Raw genomic sequence first — 24,390 nt, forward strand, 5'->3', positions numbered from 1 at the left:
TTATCCCCCACCCCAAACACGTCTGGATAATAATTCTATATCTGTTCACGCCACCTTTCACTTATTATCGCTTCTTCCGGGTGAGGAAAAACAGATATAGTTGCGGAATTTAACAACTTTCGTGATAATTGTCATATACGTCACGAGAAGTAGAGGCACTGGCAAAATTTAAGAACATGCGAAATTCGTAAAAAAAATATCTCTTGCTTTTAGACCTGGGATTATATTTCCTAGTAGGTAGGACAATTTATCTAGGATTAAGGCAGAGAAAATGTGAACCTACATTGTAAAAATAATGACGTAGCACAACATCCACTTATAATATTAATATAACAACACAAATTTGGAACTTTTGCCTTTTAAATGACATTTGAATCACAATTTACCTACTCCTGTCGTCCTTTGTTACAGTAATTAAACCATCTCAAAAGCAATATATTCTGGCTATAACGACTTTTAATTTCCTTGTGCTAATCTGTTTTCTTATGAGAAGTTTAGAGACACTATTATAAGTTCTGCTTCAAGGTTATTAATCAGACATCTGGCAGCGTTACTGCAAATACGCGTGGAAATCAGGCAGACCCCCCACCCCTTCCCCACCCCACACTCCCCCCGGATATTTTGAAGATAACATTAAGTCTCATTCAAGACAAAGCAGTAATACATTCGCGTTACGTCATCGAAAAGACATATTATTGCACACTGATTATGCACAGAAAGTTAGATACAAAAATTCCATGGTATTCAAATGTTTCGATCGTTTTTGTTGTTTTTGGTTATCCAATACCAATATCGGAAATACATTAAAATATGACCATATACTTCATATGTAAAATTAAATAACATACTGTAAAAGCATAAATTTTCGCGAGGGTTTAATTTTTGCTACATCGCGCGAAAATTAATCATCGCGCAAATATTCACCATTAGTGTAATTTAATTCAAGTATGACACCATTTTTACAATTTCGCGAAATCTTGAACCAATGAAATTTTTTGTTTTACAGTATTTGTGGGTACAAACCGAACCTTTCATGAGGAATAAAAGAGAGTGCACCTGGTACACTGAAAGCTAAACTCATTGAAGCAAAATTATTATATTGCTTTCATACTATGATGAATTGTACTAGATTTCATTTGTTGTGGCCAAAAAAAAAAAATTCAATTCAATCAAGAAAATGTAATCTTAGTCTCGGCACAATGCACCTGTTTGCAGGCTGATAATGGTCTGCACTGCTATTCAGTCAGTAACTTTTCAGTGATAATAAATGGTATTGCCCAAACTGAATGATGGACCATTCCATTTTAGATATTTAGCTGGCTAAAGGTTTTATTTCTATATGGTTGCAAACCCAGTAGACTTTTTGGTATTATGTACACTGCGAAAATTGCTTGATTCGGGTAACAAATTTTCCTTTATCATTGCATCATAACTCGACTAATAATATTATACAGAGCGTCGTAGACAAGAAATTAAACGCTTTCCTCGCCACAAAGCCAGTGTCAAACAGTCTTGATACTTTTCACTAACACGACGCCCAAATATTTTTTTTTATTTTTATTTTCACGGAGCAAATGTGCAGGTGACGAACACACTGAAATTTGGGCAAAATGTTTGAAGACAGAATTTACAATTTCTGGCCGAGGAAAACACTCGTTTTTCTGTCTTCGTCGCTTTTTTGATTTATTAAAATCAATCCAGAAACAAAGAAAATGCAGACAAATATGTTACACGAACACAAATCGAACGATTTTTACAATGTGTGTGATATCGAGCTCACACCGGTTGGTCAACCTGTCTAATATTAGGTTAGAAGCAATTTTGTATCCTTCCAGATCGTAGTCAATATAAAATGATGCATAAGTTTAAATCACATGCCGGCGTCTCTCATGAAAACGCACACTTCCTTTACAAAGATACTGTCCGTCATTCCCGGCAGTCATATTTTTAAAACATAAAATGCAGTCATATTTTAAAAACTTAAACTGTATGTTCGTTTGTTTGTTATAAATTGATAGGACCTGTATACTGTCATGGAATTAGGAAAACAGTTTTAGAATAGAGCTTTAATCCTTAAAAGACAAACAGTCCTTTGCACTTTAAGAATAGAAATGAATTTTAGTCATCAACTTAATTTTTTTTCAAAAATGTAAACTTGTTGGTCAAATACAGTTCTTAACAAACATATATCGCTGTTAAACAACATATTTATCACGGTATCTAATAACTACTTTAAAAGTACGTTAGATTATAAGATATTAAGGAGGTGATGTTTCAGCAGAAGAAGCCAGACAGAAAAGCAATTTCCTGATTTTTGCCTTATCACAATTCCGTTTTGACAATCCTTTTAACATGTAGTCTGAAGGAAACGCAATAATTTCCCAGTGCTGAAATTTCACATAACTTGGTGAAACGTAGTTTTTAGCATTTTTTCATCTTCATTTCTTTCAAAATGGCATTTATCTTTAAAAGGAGGCAACCTTTTGAGAATATTTCAAGTATACATCGTATAGGGAGTGCGACATAACATGTATCAGTCAGGTAGATTTTTATTAAAGATGTTGTTCATTTATCAAATATTTTTGTGTTTTAGTGATATACCCATAAATCTTAACCATTGGTCAATTTTTCAGGGTTTCCGGAGAGACCAGCAGAATGGGGATTCTGGACAAAGTTTATCTTGACACCTATGATAGTATTAGCAGGTCTCATTGGCAACACACTCTCCTTTATAGTAATGAAATCCAAGACGCTGCGGAACAAATCGTACTCGCACTATCTAAGTGCGCTTGCTGTGTTTGATACGCTAACGTTAGTTATAAGGCAGGTCAGAATCGTGGATGAATACTATTTCAACAAAAAGGGAGTTAATGAGGTGTTTAAAAACTTCGACGACTTTGGTTGTAAAATATTTCATTACGTTGAGCATGTTGCGTACCTTATGTCTTCTTGGCTTATAGTTTTAATGGCAGTAGAAAGACTGATAGCTGTGTGCCTACCTTTTAAAAAGGTAGTGATTCGAAAGAAGACGGGTGCTACATTGTGTATATCTATTCTGTTTATAATGGTATGTCTCAGCCAAGCGTTTAGACTGGTTATGATTGAACAAATCGAAAGTTCAAAAACGGAAGTTCAAAACTGTGAAGCAAGTGATATATACTTGGAACTGTATACCAGTCTACATGTCTATTTTTATCAATGGACCTTGACATTTGTACTTCCGGTAGTTCTTGTACTTGGGTGTAATATATTAGTTTTGTACCAGATTGCGAAAATAAAACGAGAAGTACGGAAGAAAGACAAACGGAATCTTCAGAATCGAACGGCAAGAAAGAACAACAGAACAACGTGCATGCTATTAATAGTATCATTCACTTTCATAGGGACACTACTTCCGCTTTTTACATTGACGCTTATAATGGACATAGCTGTACGTAAAATGGGACGTGATGCGTGGTCATTGTATCACTCACTCTGGCCATTTATTGAAGCATGCGAAGCCATATCATTGGTCAATTATGCTGCAAATTTCTTCATATACATTCTCTCGGGGAAAAGATTCAGGTTTGAATTAAGAAGGGTATTTTATCACCAAAGAAATAGTAAGAGGAGTTTTACAGCACGAAGCACAAGGGAGGAGGTAATTAGACTATAAACGGAGAAATGAGGCAAACTGCACAACTAGGAAACACATTTTATGGCGTTACTAAGGGTAAATATATGTAGTTTGTCAATAAAAATATGAAATCATGGACGAAAACATACAATCAAACAAAACCTTGACAGGTAAAGAGAGTGCTTGAAAAAGAAAAGTTGAATGAAGTTTGCCAATTAAAAATGACAAAATTAAAGAATAAGGATAATTAATGAAAAAGACAACTGGATTAACTGAACAAGTATTCAGTGCAATGTTCAAGTATACGGAGGGTATCAGGGGCAAAGCTTTTGAAAAGAGAAACATATTTGTTTAATATTACTTTATTTTAAAGCATACAAGTGTAATATACCTGAAGTACAAAGTGTATATTGTTGAATTCTGTACAAGATGACATTTATGATATGCGATGATGCAGTTGCATCTAACCTACTATAAAAACAGAAATTTTTGCAAGGGTTTAATTTTCGCTATATTCGCGAGGCCGTTGTTATATTTTTGGGTCCTTTGAGGTCATGGAGTCAATTTAACGTATGTTTAATAGAGTTCCGCTTAAGCCGGTGCTAGGTGGCGTGAGAGGTGTTGCACATTTCATTACCTCTCATGAACAGACTTAATCAAAACGAGTCTGCTATTTTTCTTCTTGGTTGCATTATTTACTTCCAAACGATCTTTTTACAGGTTTTATACCTCGCGAAAATTACGCCTCGCGTATATATTCACCATGAGTAGGATTCAAATTCAAATAAGATATATTTATTACAATTTCGCGACTATTTTACCTCGCGAACATACTTGAAATTTAGATTTCGCAAAATTTTGACCCAGCGAAAATATGTGCTTTTATAGTATTGTGTTAACTTAAATAATCAGGTGTTTTATAGCCTGAAACGAAACGAAAAGAAAAGGAAATAAAGTTTTCCTGTTCTGAAATGAATTCCTCTGAAATGAAAAAATTAAACAATAGATTTTAGCATCAACGTTTTCGGGGTTTTAGTACCTAGTCGACGTATGTAAAATGTATTGATAGAACTTGTACTAGATTAATCACTGGCCAGAGAGATCATTATCACATTATTTTTTTATGATTAATAAAAATTCTGCTATTAAGGCAATTTGTAGATATTTGAAAAGTATTTGACTGAACATACATGTATGGTAACGAAGGATCTGTGATGACTTGCTATAAGGGTCCAGTTATAAAAGATACAGCAAGGTTAGGATCCTGTTAATTCCTTATAGTTTCCATATCAGAGATAAAGTGATATGAATCCAGTATTTTTATCTCTTTCTTTTTAAAATCAGTCATGTGTAAATCCAACATATCGAATTCCTTAATTACCACTTACCTAGGCCAATGTTTATCATCCATATCAACTTTTAAACTCTGAAGTTTAAATTCAGCGTAAGAGTAACAAACTCTCGATATTCATACATTTGTTAAATTCAGAATCGGTTTGTTGTTGTCAAAAATATTCTTTCTGGTTGGGCTGAAGAATATCAAAGTCGCTAACGCAGAATACGTGATTGTACGGACATTGTCATTATCGATCCGCTGCCTTAAACGGACATTTCAATTCCTATTATCCGTTCATGAGTTACCGATGAAGTTACATTCCTTACTTACCAAAGTACATTAAGATTACTGTCAGAAAACTCTTCTTGTTGTTTGAAGAGAACAATTACAAAACATGCGGGGAAGCCATTTTTGTATAGACACCAGTCCTATTTTTTTTTTTAAAAGGTGTGAAAATAGTGTATTATGTGTGCGTTTTAATGTGTTTTGAAAAAAATGTTGATTCTGTACGCATGCGCTGCGCTATGACATGCGTAACAGTGTATTTGCGCATGAGGTTTCAATATTAAGAAAGGCATCATAGGTTTCTTGTTTCATGCTAATTAAAATTACTTTAGAAATTAAGATATTTTTGTAATCTGGTTTAAAATCCGATACAACAAATTAAAAACAAAAAAAAAGAAGAAAAGATTCAAAGATCTGGCTTAGAATATTATTCCATTATAAACAATTACCAGGAAAATGTTCCAAAACTGCTGATGTTAAACAGCTGTGATAATAATAGCGTGTTTCCCTGGTTTTGTTTTGATATCGTTCCGATCGTACCAATTATATCCGGATCTGTACATGGAGTTATATGTGGCTTCCTCATTAATTTGTGAGGATGCACTGATCATAATATTAATAACGGTTCCCTTTTTAAGTTGTGACGATGCACTGAGCATTATCTCATTAACGATTTCCTAACTCAGTTGTGAGGGCGTACTGAACGTCATATCATATAAGGCTTACCCGTTAACTTGTAAGTGCGTATTGGACATCGTGTTATCTACGGCTTCCTGGTTTAGTTGTGAGTGAGTACTGACCATCGTGTTGTACTCTACGAATACCTCGTTTAGTTGTGAGTGAGTACTGGACATCGTGTTATCTACGGCTTCTTCGTTTAGTTGTGAGTGAGTACTGAACATCGTGTTATCTATGGCTTACTCGTTTAGTTGTGAGTGAGTACTGACCATCGTGTTGTACTCTACGAATACCTCGTTTAGTTGTGAATGAGTACTGGACATCGTGTTATCTACGGCTTCTTCGTTTAGTTGTGAGTGAGTACTGACCATCGTGTTGTACTCTACGAATACCTCGTTTAGTTGTGAGTGAGTACTGACCATCGTGTTATCTACGGCTTCTTCGTTTAGTTGTGAATGAGTACTGAACATCGTGTTATCTACGGCTTACTCGTTTAGTTGTGAGTGAGTACTGACCATCGTGTTGTACTCTACGAATACCTCGTTTAGTTGTGAGTGAGTACTGGACATCGTGTTATCTACGGCTTCTTCGTTTAGTTGTGAGTGAGTACTGACCATCGTGTTGTACTCTACGAATACCTCGTTTAGTTGTGACGGAGTACTGAACATTGTGTTATCTGCGGCTTCCTCGTTTAGATGTGAGTGAGTACTGACCATCGTGTTATCTACGGCTTCTTCGTTTAGATGTGAGTGAGTACTGACCATCGTGTTATCTACGGCTTCTTCGTTTAGTTGTGAGTGAGTACTGAACATCGTGTTATCTACGGCTTACTCGTTTAGTTGTGAGTGAGTACTGACCATCGTGTTATCTACGGCTTCTTCGTTTAGTTGTGAGTGAGTACTGACCATCGTGTTGTACTCTACGAATACCTCGTTTAGTTGTGAGTGAGTACTGACCATCGTGTTATCTACGGCTTCTTCGTTTAGTTGTGAGTGAGTACTGACCATCGTGTTATCTACGGCTTCTTCGTTTAGTTGTGAGTGAGTACTGAACATCGTGTTATCTACGGCTTACTCGTTTAGTTGTGAGTGAGTACTGAACATCGTGTTATCTACGGCTTACTCGTTTAGTTGTGAGTGAGTACTGACCATCGTGTTGTACTCTACGAGTACCTCGTTTAGTTGTGACTGAGTACTGAACATTGTGTTATCTACGGCTTCCTCGTTTAGTTGTGAGTGAGTACTGAACATCGTGTTATCTACGGCTTCCTCGTTTAGTTGTGAGTGAGTACTGAACATCGTGTTATCTACGGCTTCCTCGTTTAGTTGTGAGTGAGTACTGAACATCGTGTTATCTACGGCTTCCTCGTTTAGATGTGAGTGTGTACTGGACATCGTGTTATCTACGGCTTCTTCGTTTAGTTGTGAGTGAGTACTGACCATCGTGTTGTACTCTACGAATACCTCGTTTAGTTGTGAGTGAGTACTGGACATCGTGTTATCTACGGCTTCTTCGTTTAGTTGTGAGTGAGTACTGAACATCGTGTTATCTATGGCTTCCTCGTTTAGTTGCGAGGGTGGACTGAACATAATATTAACTACCGATTCCTCCGTAAGTTGTGATCATGCAGTACTTATATAATTGTTTTTCCGTCAGAAGTTATGTCGAAGTCGTTTATATTTACACAAACACATTTACATAATTCAAAGAAGTTTTGTAACTATTCAGTATTTAAAATATGACATCGTTCCAGTTGAATATCTTAATTGGATACGCAAAACTTGCTACAATTAATTTTCCCTAACATCTTCATATCTTTATAAATTAATGCTAAATCAATAGCAATTTATCGAAACAAGTAACCAGATTCAAAAACAACTTCCTGCTTATTTTCATTTTTATGATCATTTGCAGTTTTGTGACATGCAGAACACACGCATTGTTGGCGTTCCTTTTCATTCGACTGGTCATTCATATTTGATTTGATCGATGCTCATGAGCTTGCATTTTGTGTCGTTGTATTAAGTGATGATATTCTCTGAACGTTGAATGTTTGACTTAATAAATAGTTATGAACTAAATGTTTTATGTTTTGACTGCAATCAAATTGGTATAATTGCTTGGACACTTACCATATATATGCTAGTATAAATATTATTATTTTTTCCAGATTTAAATAACGCCCTTTTTATGATAAATACTTTTAAAAGCGCTTTACATATAGCAAACGCAATCACACAGGGCGCGAAATACATCCTCTACTAGTACAGACACAGAGCGTTTGACCAGAGGGAAATAGTGAGATTAAGCCCCCAGAACAGACGGAGAGAACTTTTTAGATACAGACTTGTCCGGCTAAATTAGCATAGCTCATTCTGAATAGACAGTCTGGTGCTTTAACGAGCTCAGTGTATAGCACCGACAAACGCGAAGTCGTCTTTCCTGGGAAGAACCAGTAAGGCCTAAAGTGAGGTGGGAGACACCCAAGAGCATCTCAGAAATTTCCAGTGCCTGGACTGGGATTCGAACCCCGGACGTCAGGATTGACAGTCAAGCTTGTTACCACTAAACCACCGGCCCACCTAAATAATACACTAAAACCTAAGGAAGTCCACATTTAATGCAAAATCAGGGTCTTGTTGGAGATATTTTAATGCAACTTGCCTGAGAAGACTTCCAGAATACATCGTTTGAATACATCTGCTGATGTCTCTAAATTGTTTTTGTACTTTTAGCATGTGTAAATGTTGAGTTCTGCTCAACCCGGGGCTAGAGGGCGTGGACGGTAGCATGCATTTCCACTACCGTCCATGAACAGGCTCAATCAAACCGAGCCTGCAACATTTTCGTTTTTGGCGTGTTGAGCGACCTGTGAAGTTTCTACTTTTTCAATTCCAGAACATTTTGAACAGTTTCTATATCAAAAGTAAAATATTTTATTTACCGTATTTACACAAACATGAAGGCAGCCTATTTCTTACGCACATAGTAAGAGCAGCTTTTTAATGAAGAAGGGTAATAAAAAGAGATGTCTAGTCTATGATTTGAAAACTATTGGAATTATATAAGTAGAGTATCTTGGTTTTGGCTTAACTGATTTGTTTCAAAGCCTGTTAGAAATAGATAGTTAAGTAGTGTTCCGCTATCAAATATTGATATTTTGTTATAGAAATGTTCATGTATATAAAAACATCAAAAAATCAATTAATTGAAAACTGTATTTGATTACCAAGTACCTGTTCGTAAATTTGTCACTCTGTTTCTTAAAAGCTAATTATTTCCATTTGATTTAGATATAGCATCATTCGCTATGAGATCTTTTCATTCAGAATATACTTCCTGCAAAATAATATAACAGGTGGTATATGCTTTAAACACACGGAGAATTTGGCAGCTAGAACACGCAATGTAAACTAATCATAAATGTATATATTTGCATCTACCATTACCTGTCTTAATGTATAGGGTTATTATAAACTGTTAATTATACTACAGGTAGAAACAAAGAAAAAAACGCAACCCTACAGAAGTAGGTTAATTTAGTACGGACACATTGTTTATCGTTAAAGGAATTCCATACAACATAGTAGATATTTGTTTACTTTTAGTTTACGATTGAAATATATTTCAAGGATGAACACAGTGTTCAAAATATTTAAATGATAACGTTCAACATCAGCCTGTGCAAAGGGGTCTTAAAAGTTTTCAACCTTTCTTTTCTTCTTCAACAGACTCAATGCAATCGGGTATGCTTAGCCTTTTATTTTTCTTGGGTGCTTTCAATGCTTTCAATGGAAGTTCGTAAAGGTTTTATGAGTGATAGTCATTACATGACCTCAATCAAGCAGCCGTAGCTTGTTTGTTTCGTGTTTAACGTCATTTTTCAACAGTATTATTTCCGTTTGGTAACGGTAAGCAATTAATCTCAACAGTGTTGTAGTCTGTACCAGAACCACGCCTGCACCACACAGAAGCAACCGTGGTAAGGTGTATTTATTGAAATTACCAATCAGAACTCAATGAAGTGATACAGAAAGACATTCGTGCAGAAACTGCTTTTCACAAATACTACTTACTTTAGATATAGAACCGGTGTATTAGAATTATTTAACAAACAGAAAGAAACAAAAAAAAAACAGAAGAAACCGATGATATAAACTTATGTTACAGTAAGAACATAAAAAAAATATGGCGATGTTTTGTAGAGTTTAAAAAATACTTCCATAATTATATCTCGCAACAGGCGTAAGTCAAAATGTTATTGCTAGTTCATTTTGAAAAGTTCAACGGTATATACAATTTTCTTCTCTTCATAGAAAAATGAAGTATTAATCTATTGAAAAATGTGTTTATGACAATCCTTGATCAAATTCTAAACAGTTTTGTCGCAGAGCGCTGCGTGTCACTGTTAACAGTTTATTTGTTTCCGTTATCTTCAACGAAGTAGTTCCCGTGAGTACGGTGGCGGTACAAAGGCAGTGTCATCTCCTATTAAAGAAGATTCTGAGAATATATCTTATTTATACTTGAAAGACGTTGTTCTGTAAATCAGCTTTCTCCTTATAATAGTAGAAGACACGTTAAAAAAATGCAGTCTCCTAAATTAAACACTGTAGCAGCGTGTCTAACTGAAAATACACAGAGTAAAAAAGATAGATGACAAAGACAGTATTAAATAAATTATGAAATAACACGATGGGGGCACAACCTGAGATGTGTCCGTGGCAATGACAGTTCATAGGAAACACAGTTGATCACATTCAAGTAGAAAAATAATATTTCTGCATTTTATAATTTGGTTTGATCTTGGTTACACTTCTCACAAAGTTTATGTTAGTTTTCATTTCTAAACATTATGTATTGACTCAAATGTTAAATTTTGATGATATTTGCACGTAATTAGTATCGCAATCTTTATAAAGTGAGTGAGTGAGTTGCGTTTTACGGCGAATCGACACAAATGGTCATATATCGCCGAGAAGAAGTCATATTGCAAACGCCAACTGTAAAGCCTAAACATTGTTGTAAAAATGTAAAGCATACCTAAAACATCCATGTAAAAATGTAAAGAACACTATGAATAATGTAAAACATATCTGAAAGCATCCATGTAAAAATGTAAAGCATATCTAAAAACAGTAATGTAAAAAAGCTGATTTGATTATTTGGATGTAAGTCGTGTACCAACATTTTAAAGTTAAAAATTAAACGCGTTTCTTGGATGATTTACAATGTTATTTTTCACTGGTATGGAACTACACTTGAATGCGCATGAACATGAATTCCTTGCAAAATATACTTCAGTAAAGATATAGTTGTAAAGAAATCTAAAATAAATCTAGAAAGGTCATAGAACTATTTGGCAGTTTCCCATCATAAATATTATGACGTTATGAAATAAGAACGTTATGATGTGACGTTTAAAACCATTGAAAATACAAAAAAAAAAAAAAAAAAAAAAAAAAAAAAAAAAAAAAAAAAAAAAAAAAAAAAAAAATCCCAGAAAATTTGTTTGTTTCAATGTAAGATCGAAATATATTTCATTCATGAACATCATAATTTACATTTTTCCTCGTGACTGTGCCACTCGTGAAAAATATTTAATTGCAGTGTTGAAATATATTTCGATCTTACACTGAAACAAACAAACATAGTCTACATCTTCAACATCTTAAAAGAACAGCGACAAAGACCCACCTACATGTACGTTCAATTGTAATTTGCCGTCCGATGAAAATAAAGTTCCTAGTTTTAGTTATATCTTTAAATCAATAAAAAAAAATCATACAGAAAAAATAAAAAAATGTTTAAACAAGAATTTAATGTTATTTTTGGTGTTTTGGTGTGAATTTTATTTTTATTTATCTGTATTGTGTAAACGACAATATGACGGAAAGTGCCGTCTATGACAATATTACACCTATGATGTCTAAAACATCCGTTCAAAATAATTATTTTTAACCCTTAGCCTGCTGGCGGCAATGATTCTGCCTTTGCGACCAGTGCAGACCAAGAGCAGCCTGCACATCCATGTAGTCTGATCATGGTCTGCACTGTTCGCTATTCTGTCTGTAAATTTTGGTAAGCACCCATTTAAACAGTTAATGGTACTGTCCAGATTGAAAGATGGACCAGTCCAGTTTAGAAATTTAGCAGGGTAAGGGTTAAGCAGAAGAAAGCAGATAAAAGATTTCATGTTGCACGTTTTTGTATATTGAACCCATTGGCAAGTTTTATTTTTTTTATCTTTCTTTCGGATAAAATGACCTCACACCATTTCTGTCTGTGTACTTATATACCAAACACACGGATTCGCCTGAAAATAGCTGTTTTAATAACCTGGCTAAATAACATGTTACAGACAGGCTGTAAATGCAGACAAATATATGTTGACATTTTATTTCGGAAATCACAGATTCCGTTGGATTGTTTAATGTACTGAAGGACAGTATACTGGCAAATTATTGCTTTCCATTGTCTGGCTTTCATTAATGAGAGGTTTTGTTTTGTAGCAAATGACTGATATTTCAGAAAATAATGTATACATTCAATGTCATCGCGTAAGTGATTTTTGTGACGTTACATAGAACAGTGAAGGTAATAATTTGTCTAGTGTACTCTTAAATTTGTTAAATTTCTATTGTTTTACACTGGGATCATAGAGACCATTAGATGTATTTGTATGAAGTAGAGGTCCGCTAGCGAGCACGAGGGAGAAGTCCATTATGTTTCTGCTAATGAAAAATCTTTATCAAACCGGTTCTTACATTATTTTTTGCTAAGATATGTTAATACCTCTTTTGCCTCTGTTTTTCAGTTGCAAATAATTATGGAACATTTGCAAGCCTAAACAAAAACAACATATATAAACAAATAAAATAAGGGCAAAGATTAAAAAAACGCAAAGTCTAAGACAAAAATCCTATAAGATGTAATTCTAGTAAAATGTCTTTATGGATATCTAAATAATTAATATGTGAGAAGGCACTAAAGGTGCAATAAAACCCAAAAGGCAAAGCAAACATATTGAGTGACGCAACACGATTCGCTTCATTTCACTTGGATTTAGTACGTTTTGTGGATCATAAACCGAAAACGTTGTAAAACGCAGATACTCCTTGTCAAACGTCCTAATTCGAAGTGAAACTAATTAATTTCAACCGAATCCAAAAGTAAAAAACAGAGTTGTATATTGTAGCTGCTCTCCACCTAAGACATACTGCTCCGTACTTATCCGTGTCCGCCTCCGCCACTGCCCCCGCCACAGACCAATCCCATCCACACCGTACCTCAACGCACCGACAAATCCGTTCGTGTGAGCTTTGAAAAGTGAATGGAGTGCATTTAAGCAATAAAATCAGGAAAAAATCACGTTTCACTTGTCCCACTGTTTCTTAATAATAACATATTTAAAGGCTGTTCGGCAAAACAAATCCGTCAAATGCACATAAGTTACAAAAGGCACAATACGTTTCTTGACACGACACCTTAGATGCAATCGTATTTGTTTAGTTAAAGTAACTTATGTGTTTTAGTGCTTCTTAAACCCTGTCATGCTGGACACGATTTATTCTACATTTGCGAGTAGTGTAGATCATGATCAGCCTACAGTATCGTGTTCTGCACTGTTCGCCATTCAGTCAGTATCTTTTTGGTAAGCACCCCTTTAAACAGTTTATGGTACTATTCAAACTGAAAGATGGACAAGTGCATTGTAGAAATTTAGCAGGGTAAGGGTTAGTTAGCAATCTATAGTCTACCTGCAAAGAAAGTACAAATACCGTCCAGCTTCTATTCGCTCGAAGTCGGATTGCCCGAAAAACTCCATTTGCTATAAAGAATGATATGATATGGGGCTAACAATTGTCTAAGAACTTCATAGCGTATTCTACAGAGATCTAAGGTTCCTTGATAAAATCTGAATGTAATATACGCAGATTGTAAACAATTTATAACAGGTATAAACTAACAGGTAGTTAATGACCTATTGCAACAGAAACAACTATAATTAGTTTATTTTATAGAATTTGGAATATTTCCGGGTTAAAGGTCAGAGACCACCAATTCAAAAAAGTACAGGGTACTTACTGGGAATGAGGTAAGTGTATACCTGGGAATAAGGTAACGTCTGTGCGTTCTGATTGGTCAGTCATGTAAACAAACCCAGGAAGCGATTATTTTTTCAAAATTGATATTTTCCACTGCATTTACAGTATTTTATTATACATTTTGACAAAATTTGCTACATTTTATGTGTATTAAAAAAAAGTTTTATCAAACGAATTTCTTCCGCCATGTCAATGATGTAAACAGGGGGTCATCTCATTCACGCGAAAATTAAGTAAATAAAGTATCACTATTCATATGTTTTTCGTCCGATATTTTGGTAGAACTAAGATAGTTCTTGAAAAACTTATAATTAGATATACATGTTTCGATGTATGGAAGGCCGTACACGCCATAATGTTACAATGTAAGTCTGTGGGAAAACAATTGGTAGTCTCTAACCTATAGTAATAAAGGAAATCATTGACAAATAAACGCTAGGACATGTTTCACGTGACCATTTTAAATGTTACATTAACTCGTATTATGTCAATTATAAATCATATTCAAACAAATGTAACTCATTTAACAATATAAAGCGCATTACATTATTTCCTGTTTAAAATTAAGTTCGAATCGGACAACATACAGCAAAACACCAAACAAAAATCTAATGTATGATTTAAAGATTGTAAAAAAATACAATCTTTAAATCATACATCAGTCTTTTATTAACTGTCCGCATAATTCATTAAGAGTGTCAGTAAACAAATATACCTTTATTAAACAAGATGAAGCGCTCGAAAGTAAAACTGAAAAACCTCACATTCCTCAATCAATTCCGTGATTTAAAGACCTGTTTCTTGAACATAAGCCAGTCTGTCTCACTATTAAAGAATATCATTACTATGTCAATTTCCGCCTGTTCTAAATCAAGTAAGTGCAAAAGCACATAAAAGCGCAATTTATTTCAATGACATAAGAACACTCCTGGATATACTTAATTCTTTTGACACGTAGCATTTTATGGGACAGGAAATCTTGTTTTTTTTTGAAAGTTTTACATAATGACTGTTCCGACAACATTTGCAATTCTTCACACAATTTTCAAAGATGGACGTCAGGTGGTTGTATTACGTAAGAAACATGCTTTTTATCCACATGTTATTTCTTCTCCTTCTTTTAGCGGCAGGGGGCGGGGGAGGGTGCGTCACATTAAGTTACCTTTATACATTAGAATTGCCGAAAAATAAAAACGCGGTGCACAATGCGAACTGTGATATTCTGTTTATTTGTCAACAATTTATTTAGTATGTTGGAAAAGCGAGAGCATTCAGTTTGAAAAGCAAAAACGGAGTACATTGACCTACTGCTTTCTTATTATTTTCTGAGGCGATTCTGACAAACTGTGAAGTTTCCACTTTTCTCTATTTTGTTAACAATTTCTCAAAGAGAATATTTTCATAGGAGAAATAATACATACAATAATACATACACATGTATTTTCATTTCGTTTCTATTCCGTTTCTGGCATTTGTCAACTTTAAATATCGATGTTTTACTATTATGTCTTATAGCAAATATCTTAATATAAGACTTGTGTGTGTGTGTGTGTGTGTGTGTGTGTTGTTGTTTGTTGTTGTTTTGTGTGTGTGTGCGGGTGTGTGTGTGTGTGTGTGTGTGTGTGTGTGTGTGTGTGTGATAGAAGGTCAATGCAACAAACATTACTTCCTTTGAACTAAATATCTAAATGTACTATATATAACGTGACAAAAGTTGGTTGCCACTAAATAAAAAAAAAATGTTTTCAGTGAATTTTAGTGATAGTTTGGCATGCATGTTGAAGTAAAGTAAAGTGTCACCCTTCCTGAAGTCCCAGCCATATTGACTTATGAGACACCTTCATACATTGAACAGTATTGCTTCCCGATTCCCATTTCTTTACAACAGGCACCAGGCAGGTAGCTAAGGGTAACCATTATTTAACTAGCTGGCAGCTCACCATCCGGTCTCTCTTCAGTAACAAGAGCCGCAGTTTGGCAAATCAAAAAGGAGTGCATTTACTTTTAGGAAAAAAAACTCATGATGATTAAACATTGTGCCAAATGTAGAAACAAATGTCATTGAAGGAACTTGCTCGCAACGTGCTATTGCTATTTCTACGCATTCGTCCTGTTCAACGTCACAAGACACTGATTAAAATTTAATAGTGATTAAAATCTCGTTGGGTAAAATTTCCGTTTACTATTGATAGATATATTTAAGCCAGCTTATCATTAATTATCTCTCATTGCATTAATGTTTTCACTTAATCTAATTCCAGAGATAAATTTCCACTGAATGAAAAACAAATATTGAACGACCGTATATTAAATGTTTAACATTTGTATCTATAAGATGCCTTAAGTTAATAAAATTTCCGTCGTATAGTTTTACGCAGGAAATCAAATTAATTTCGAATAGTATGCACTTTCTTTTACTTGTCTATTTTGTAAAATGATAAACGGCATTGATGTTGGTTCGTATGCGAGCTGACAGACTAAAAATTCAGTCCAAATTTGTGAAACTGATCGAAGCACACTATGCAGTTTTCAGTGTTTTTTCTTCTTCGATATTTTTTTTTAGCTGGTGCACAGCTGTATTGCTCTTGACAGCAAACAATGGAAATGCAATTTGTTTGCATAAATAACGATCTGGTATAAAATTTGATTAAGAAAAAACTGCATGACGAAGAAGCTACATTTTTTTTGAAACAATGTAATTGTTCTTTTAACTGCATGCGGTCTCTGTTAGTTTCACCTTTTGTCGCTAGAAAAACGGCAAAATGTATTTCTTGAATTTGACTGATATCGCGACACTTTAACGCGACAACTACCGATAATATTCGGGCAAAAATCTCGCGAGGATTGATAAATTTCGTTAGTTAATTTTAAATTGGATAGAAAAAAAATTAGCGAAGTTTATTTTTACTAGTGATAATTATCGCGATGGACTAGCGAAATTTAAAGACTAGCAAAATTTAGACGGTGGGAAATGCAACGTGGTACCGGTGTCTTGTGATAAATGGTCCTACCTACTCGAAAATATTATCCCAGGACTAAAAGCACTTCCCTTGAAGTACTCTATTTGACAATTATCGTGAACTTCCGCATATATATATGGGGCGTTCCATGAGAAAACCCGTATTAGTGACAAAAATTCAAAATTGAGATAATAACATATTCATAAACAACATTCTTTTATCTTTCAAATCCGAAAATTTGAAGTGATTTTCTTCACTATCTTAAGAGCTACAGTGTTTTTAAGTTAGTCACCGAGTGTATTTTGAGACGTGACGTTAACAACGTCATGAAAGCAGTACGACATCGTTGTGCATGCCCTGTATTTTTCAAGTCATTAATGGAACAAATTATGCGTAACACTTACTTAACATCATACATATGAATATTTAGGAACAGTTTAAAGCGATTTTACTGAAATATAACTTAACCATATATTTTTAGTTTCTTCACGAGCTTTTTATCTATACACCTATATATTTTCATGACGCATGGGTGCTTTGGAATTTCCGTTGCTATGACAACAGAAACAACATTTATATGAAAAATATGGTAGAATTTGATTTGTCTTAGATGACACAATTACAATATATTAGTTTCTTGTTTCTGTAGCAACATAAGAAAAACAGCGATTTTTCAGTATTTTACACTACTAATTATACAATAGTTATATCATGTCACTAATACAGGTTTTCTCATGGAATGGCCCATATATATATATATATATATATATATATATATATATATATATATATATATATATATATATATATATAAGTGAGATATTAAAGAAAAAACATCAACGATGCCTTTCAAACACACTGGATCCCGGAAGGATACAAGAATATAAAGATAAAATTATAGAGTATGAGAAAAAATATATGGTCAAAAGTTTAATTATAAACCCGAGTGCTTTCGGCTTTTTAAAAAAGCCTTTATTCAAGGGTAGCATAAATCAAAACAACACAGCAACGGCGTAAATACCGCCTGTATAGTTCGATATATAAATGCTCAATGAACATATCGATCAACAGAATGAGTGATAAATGAAAATAGCTGTTTTATAAAAATAGAGCGTTTTTGATTGGTTCCCTGTATTTTTCCTGAGGATTTCGTTCATTGGTTTTGTGTTTAACGCCGTTTTCAACAGAGAAGGTAGCGGAAAAAGAAAATCTATGTTGTGGTCGATGTTAATTAAAAACTATGTCCGATTGCCTGAAGTGATTTAATATCTGCTAAAATGAACTACTAGTATCTGTGTTTTTAATATTAGTGGGGAAAAAATGCTTCAGCAGGTTAATCTAGTCTCCCTTATTGATGCCTATAAGTTGTAAGGTGTTGAGACGGCGGATCCAGTAGGTTTCTCTTTCCTTTCTTTGCTTATCCGTCCATCTGTCATTAAATTCAATGCAACATAGTAGGATATCCGCAAAGGTGTGACCCTCCATGTTAAAATGTTCAGCTACCGGCGCCCGATTGAATTTGCGTGTTTTCCAGTCAGATCTGTGGAGATTCATTCGCTTTGCTAGCGTCTGTTTTGTTTCCCCGACATATTTTTTGTTGCACTTCCTGCATGTCATAAGATATATGGCATTTTCTGTTTTGCAATTAGCCACTCCTTTAACTGCAGATTTTCTTCCATTGGAGGAAAGGAATGTACTGGTGCTTGGCATGGTAGTGCATGTTTGGCATCTTGGGGCACCACAAGGACCTGACTGGCTTGAATTGGTTGTGTCTGTAGCCGACTTGACTTTGGCCCGAACTAGAATGTCTCGCAGACTTTTAGGCCTTCTGTATACGATGAGGGGTTTCTAAATAAATAAATAAAAAAGAAAAAACATCCAATGGGTTTCCTCTATCTGTATTTCTGTCTACCTACCGGTTTCATATCATAATCATCATAATCATCAGGGCAGACATATAATATATATATATATATATATATATATATATATATATCTCTCTCTCTCTCTCTCTCTCTCTCTCTCTCTCTCTCTCTCTCCAGCCGGAGAGAAGCGATAATAAGTGTAAGTTAGCGCGAACAGATTTACATTATATTCAACATATAGAAATATTATCTAGACGTGTTTGGGGATGTGGGGGGTGATGGGGTAAACTTTTCAAAACTTGCGGAAACTGCAAACTAACAAAAACAAGAACTGATAATTCCTTCAGTAGTTTGTTTCACACTTCTACACAGTTTTACAGACTTTGATGTACCTTCATTTACAAGGAGTGGTCCTTATTTTATTTAATCCATCACACACTCCTACAGGAAATACCATTTTCTCTGACAGACTAATCAAAACCAGACGACGTGCGAATTGTCTGCATAGGATATTATCTGGTAGGTTTATTTCAGAAACTGCAAATTGAATATATTTCAAAACAGAATTCAAATTTCTTGAGAATAACGTTAGATTTGTCCCTGCGTTGAAGTATGTCTGATAAATTGCATTATACAATTTGTTCATAACAAAAAAAAATGGAAATTTTAGTGCTTTTACGGCAAAAAAAAATATATTGAATTCAAATGTATCGCTACAGTCCTATGTTTTCAATTATGAAGCTTGAAACTAAACGGAAGGCCTCCGTGGCCGAGTGGTTAAGTCGCCGACTTCAAATCACTTGCCCCTCATCGATGTAGGATCGAGCTTCACTCGGGGCGTTGAATTCTTCATTTGAGGAAGCCATCAGGCTGGCTAACGGAAGGCGGGTGGTTCTATCCAGGTGCCCGCTCGCGATGAAATAATGCGGGGAGGGGCACCTGGAGTCTTCCTCCACCATCAAAACTGGAAAGTCGCCTTATGATCTATAAGTGTGTCGGTGCGACGCTAAAGCCAACAAAATAAATAAATGAGTAAAATGAAACTATACACTGTATATAGTTGAGCCGTGCCATGAGAAAATCAACATAGTGGGTTTGCGACCAGCATGGATCCAGACCAGCCTGCGCATCCGCGCAGTCTGGTCAGGCTCCATGCTGTTCGCTTTTAAAGCCTATTGGAATTGGAGAAACTGTTATCGAACAGCATGGATCCTGACCAGACTGCGCGGATGGCAGGCTGGTCTGGATCCATGCTGGTCGCAAAGCCACTATGTTGGTTTTCTCATAGCACGGCTCAGTTTCATTACTTACATATATATCAAAATTAGTGTGTTCAGTAAATATGATTACTTTGATTTCTCCGCCGCTCTTCTTTAATATTTGTTTTTAGTTAAAACAGATTGCGTTTGTCAAGGCCGTGGTTTAACTGATTTGATATGTTGACAGAATAATTGGTTTGCATCAAGCGTTTCAGTTGATAAAGTGGCATTCTTGATCAGGGGTTCAGTAAAATGGATAGAGACGGCGTGATAAACAATTAAAGACATTAATGTTTCATATTCCTAGACATAATTCTATTTGTTAGAATGCATTACACTTAATCGTTTATCCCAATGGAATACCTGTAATTAGTCTACTGTTTCGGATTCGAATTTCAATTTAAGTAATGGACAATATTACTGGGGAGTTATGTAAATTAAAACGAACGCATGACTTGTCGGCCAACGAATAACATAAAGGTTTAGCTAAAACAGTAAACAGTGTTCGGAAATAGAATGTTTTCTAAAACAGTCCATTCAAGTTTTAGTTAAATAAGCATGCAATTATATTAATTTTAGTTCGACTTTCGAAACATAAGACAATTAGTATACTATTGGACTCGCCCGTGTGTTTTTTGTAGGTAAACTGTACCTTCTGATGCATGTATTGAAATTTCAAACACTTGATCACTTTGACAGGTTATATTTACATATTAACAAAATTATTCACTCTTTCCGACTTTTATGTTCGTTCAATTGACAAGGATGTTGAATAAAAGAGCGCTGCTGCGCTGCTGTCCTCAGATAGCTGTTGTTAATAATTATAGGTTATTAGATTTTTATGAGTTCTGCAGCAGAAATATTGAAATGGCCGCCAATTTTAATTTGCCACGGACAATAATTGGCAAAAACGTCAATGTTCTACAAAGGCTTTGAACTTAAAAATCGCACTGAATGATAGCCCATATCTACCTTTTAGCAGCCAACAACTTTCATCATTCGAATCTTATTATTTTAATAAATATTGCTATTATAATATTCTGTTTCCCATGGGAAATGGCCGATTTCCTATGGGAAACGGTCATTTCCCATGGGAAAATTGCTTTCCCATGGGACGGTGTTTTCCCATGGGAAACATTTGGGAAATCTTTCCCATCGGAATTTCCCATGGGAAAACCTTATTTTTTATTTTCATATAAACTATTAGAAAAACATCATAGCTGTTTTATAAAAATACTTTTATGGCACTGGCTAGTTTATTTGTTTAAATAAAAGATAATTTAGATTTCCCATGGGAAAGAATTCCTTTGGGAATCCCATAGGAAATTGTTCCCTTGGGAAAAGTTTCCCATGGGAATACTTTCCTGTAGGAAACTGTTCCCAAGGGAAGCGTTTCCCATGGGAATGCATTCCAATAGAAAATGTTTTCTGTATGAATTTTTCCCTAGGGAAGAGTTATGCAAAAAAATGTAGCCAGCCTGCTTAGTTCGAAAGGGACAGCGCAGATCTACAGATCGCCTGGTCGTGAAATCGGTCCTCGGGCGAGGCGCCATCCACACTATCTTCTCCACGACGATTTGATTAAAGACATTGTGTCTAAAAGCGGAAGTGTTATAAATTTAATCCTTTTTTAGGCTCGCTAAATAAAACAGATCGTTGACGCTTAAAGATTTTCTACTGGGGTAAAATACACTTTCACCTTCAAAAATGACCTTTTGGGCGAGTTCATATACTAAGATTGATCTGGTAGTCGGAGCATCTCGGCTGATGATTCACTTTAGAAAATCTGTTAACACTGCACAGTGCATAACGTGTAGGTTCGAACCCATGATGATTTTTAGAGTATAAGCAATTATATCTCAGTTAGTACGTATATATTCGAACCCATACCTACAATAAAGACATGATGTTCGGCGTTCAGTCTAAATCACTGCGACAAGTATTGGTTAATGTCATTTTAAGTGTAAAACATGTATTCAGGTAACTATAGCACCCTTAATTACACAATTTGAATAAAATAATAAAATGAAAGGCTCTATAGAAAGAATTTTTATCACATGCAAGATTTGTTATGCTGAAACATAAAATTTCTTCTTTCTTTGTAGGGATAACGCATGTTTTTCGTGTTACAACATATGCAGAATCCCGAGGAGTTCTAAATACATGTATGTTATTACACGAAATGGACATGACTTAAAACTATTTAAGCATAAAGTACATAAACGAATGCAGAATTAAAATATAAACTCTACCTCAACCTCATTTAATTTCAATGAAATGCGCAGGGATATCTGTTGTTTCTTACGCTGACGTTATTTCCATTGAATTATAAATCCGTTATGGGCCGTAATACCTTAGCGCTTTACCACGGAACGTGCATATATTGTACTGTTTTATAACAGCACGTGAATCTCTTCTTAAAACATCCCCGAAAAGTGACTAGAACAGCAGTTTTATGCTAGAATATCTACGAGCGACCAAGTAAATCCGAAGTAAAACGACGGTAACCTCAGAACTGCATTACACTGGTTTATTTTTTTTTTGCTTTATTTCATTTCATTCACACGACGTCAAAACATCAATAAAAATGTATGTGTAGTTGCAAATATGTAGCTACTTATATATTAATTTACTAGTGCACAATCATATGTGCATGCATATTTGTAAGTATACAAGCACTCAGAATAAAGCGTGCATGCATAAAATTAAACGCCTATTATGGAACACGTATATGCACACGCGTATTTTTCTGTATGTAGCATCCGTGCACTCATTGTATTCATAAAAGTAGTTACAAAAACTAGCAAGAATTGAAAGGAAGTTGAAGACATAGGCATATGAGCCAGAAATACAGGTCATATATATCATATTTCGTCAGTCTGTCTTGCGACAGGACAGGATGACTGAGTTAACAGACTGCCCATACATAACTTTAGTGTACAATCTAGGTCGAAATCTGCTTTACGTGTGCGCACATTTCTAAATACACGTGCAATTATATACAATGTAGAGGACATTACATGAGTGTCCTGTCACATGACTTTATTGCACGAGTTGAATAAAATGATAAGATGAGAAGGTCTGCCAAGCATTTTATGAGTTTAATAAAATCTATGCGGGAAGATTATTCTTATCACATGTTTTTTCTGCTTCCGAGAGATTCTGAAGATGTTATAAAACAAAATGAACATGCGCTAACGATATTCTGGCATAAAGCGCAAAAATCTAGTAAATGAATACACTCTACCTCAACGTCATTCAATTTTAATAAATACGCATGAATATCTGCGTTTTTTTTTTTCACGTTGACGATGCTTATTATCAACAAAATAAATACATATCTTAAACATACCACGGTAAGTACGCACGCATAGAATTGTGTTCTTGCCTACCTAGAAGGGAAAGTATACATTTGTCCGGGTACGCGCCGGGGACAGACATTCCTGTCTTTCCATAGGGAAAAATCTTGTCTGAAATAGCGTGCACTAGGGTGACGTCACATAGTACTGGCACTATTGTGACGTCACAAAACTATATAAATGAAAGCTATCAGAAAATATCCAAATCCACTTGTCTCCACGATCTATTTTAAACGTGATAGGCAAGAAAAATGATCTACCATGTTGCCTGTATAAGACAGCTGTTTCCCCAACCCTCTGGACAGCTTGGATAAAAAACCTCGCTAACGCTTGGTTTTCCATTTCACACTGTCCCTCGGGTAGTGAAAACCCCGTCTTACACAGAAGGACATGTAAGATTCTTATATTCTTGCCTTCCTAGCAGGGAAAGTATACATTTGTTCTAGAACGTGCCAGGGATAGATAGATTCTGTTCCTGTCTTTACCTAGGGAAAAACCTTGTCTAAAATAGCGTGCACTTTGGTGACGTCACATAGCACTGGCACTATTATGACGTCATAAGCTATATAAATAATATCAGTTAACATGAAAGGCAAGAAAAATGATCTAACATGTCACCCTGTTTTCGTAAGATATCTGCTGTTTTCGTAAGATAGCTCCTTCCCAACCTTCGAGACAGTGTAGAATGGAAAACCGAGCATTACCCGTCTAACAAAGGCACGAATGTAACATCCCGATATATAGTCTACTGTGAATAAGGTTAGGGTTCTGTTTAAGCTAACTTTGTAGTGTGCATTTTATGCATGTATATATTCAATGAGTGAGTATTAATCTCTTCTAACAACACTCGGATAACACTATCATAAGGTAATGAACGTGAAGGTTGCGAGAGGCAAGTGATATTAATATGAATTAAGACACCGC

General features: G+C 35.1%; 1 protein-coding gene across 1 annotated transcript; it reads left to right on the top strand.

The window, feature by feature from the left end:
• Positions 1–2,550: 2,550 nt before the first annotated feature.
• LOC123543144 (growth hormone secretagogue receptor type 1-like) lies at positions 2,551–7,970 on the top strand. The gene has a single exon (XM_053531812.1). It carries the CDS (start codon positions 2,690–2,692, stop codon positions 3,653–3,655), a length of 966 nt encoding a protein of 321 aa, XP_053387787.1. The 5' UTR covers positions 2,551–2,689; the 3' UTR covers positions 3,656–7,970.
• The last annotated feature ends 16,420 nt before the right edge of the window (positions 7,971–24,390 follow it).

This window comes from Mercenaria mercenaria, chromosome 19, assembly GCF_021730395.1.
Source record: "Mercenaria mercenaria strain notata chromosome 19, MADL_Memer_1, whole genome shotgun sequence".
NCBI lineage: Eukaryota > Metazoa > Mollusca > Bivalvia > Venerida > Veneridae > Mercenaria > Mercenaria mercenaria.

What these genes read in the sequence shown, in the direction of transcription:
- LOC123543144 (XM_053531812.1), top strand. Translation starts at nt 2,690, where the DNA reads ATGATAGTATTAGCAGGTCTCATTGGCAACACACTCTCCTTTATAGTA.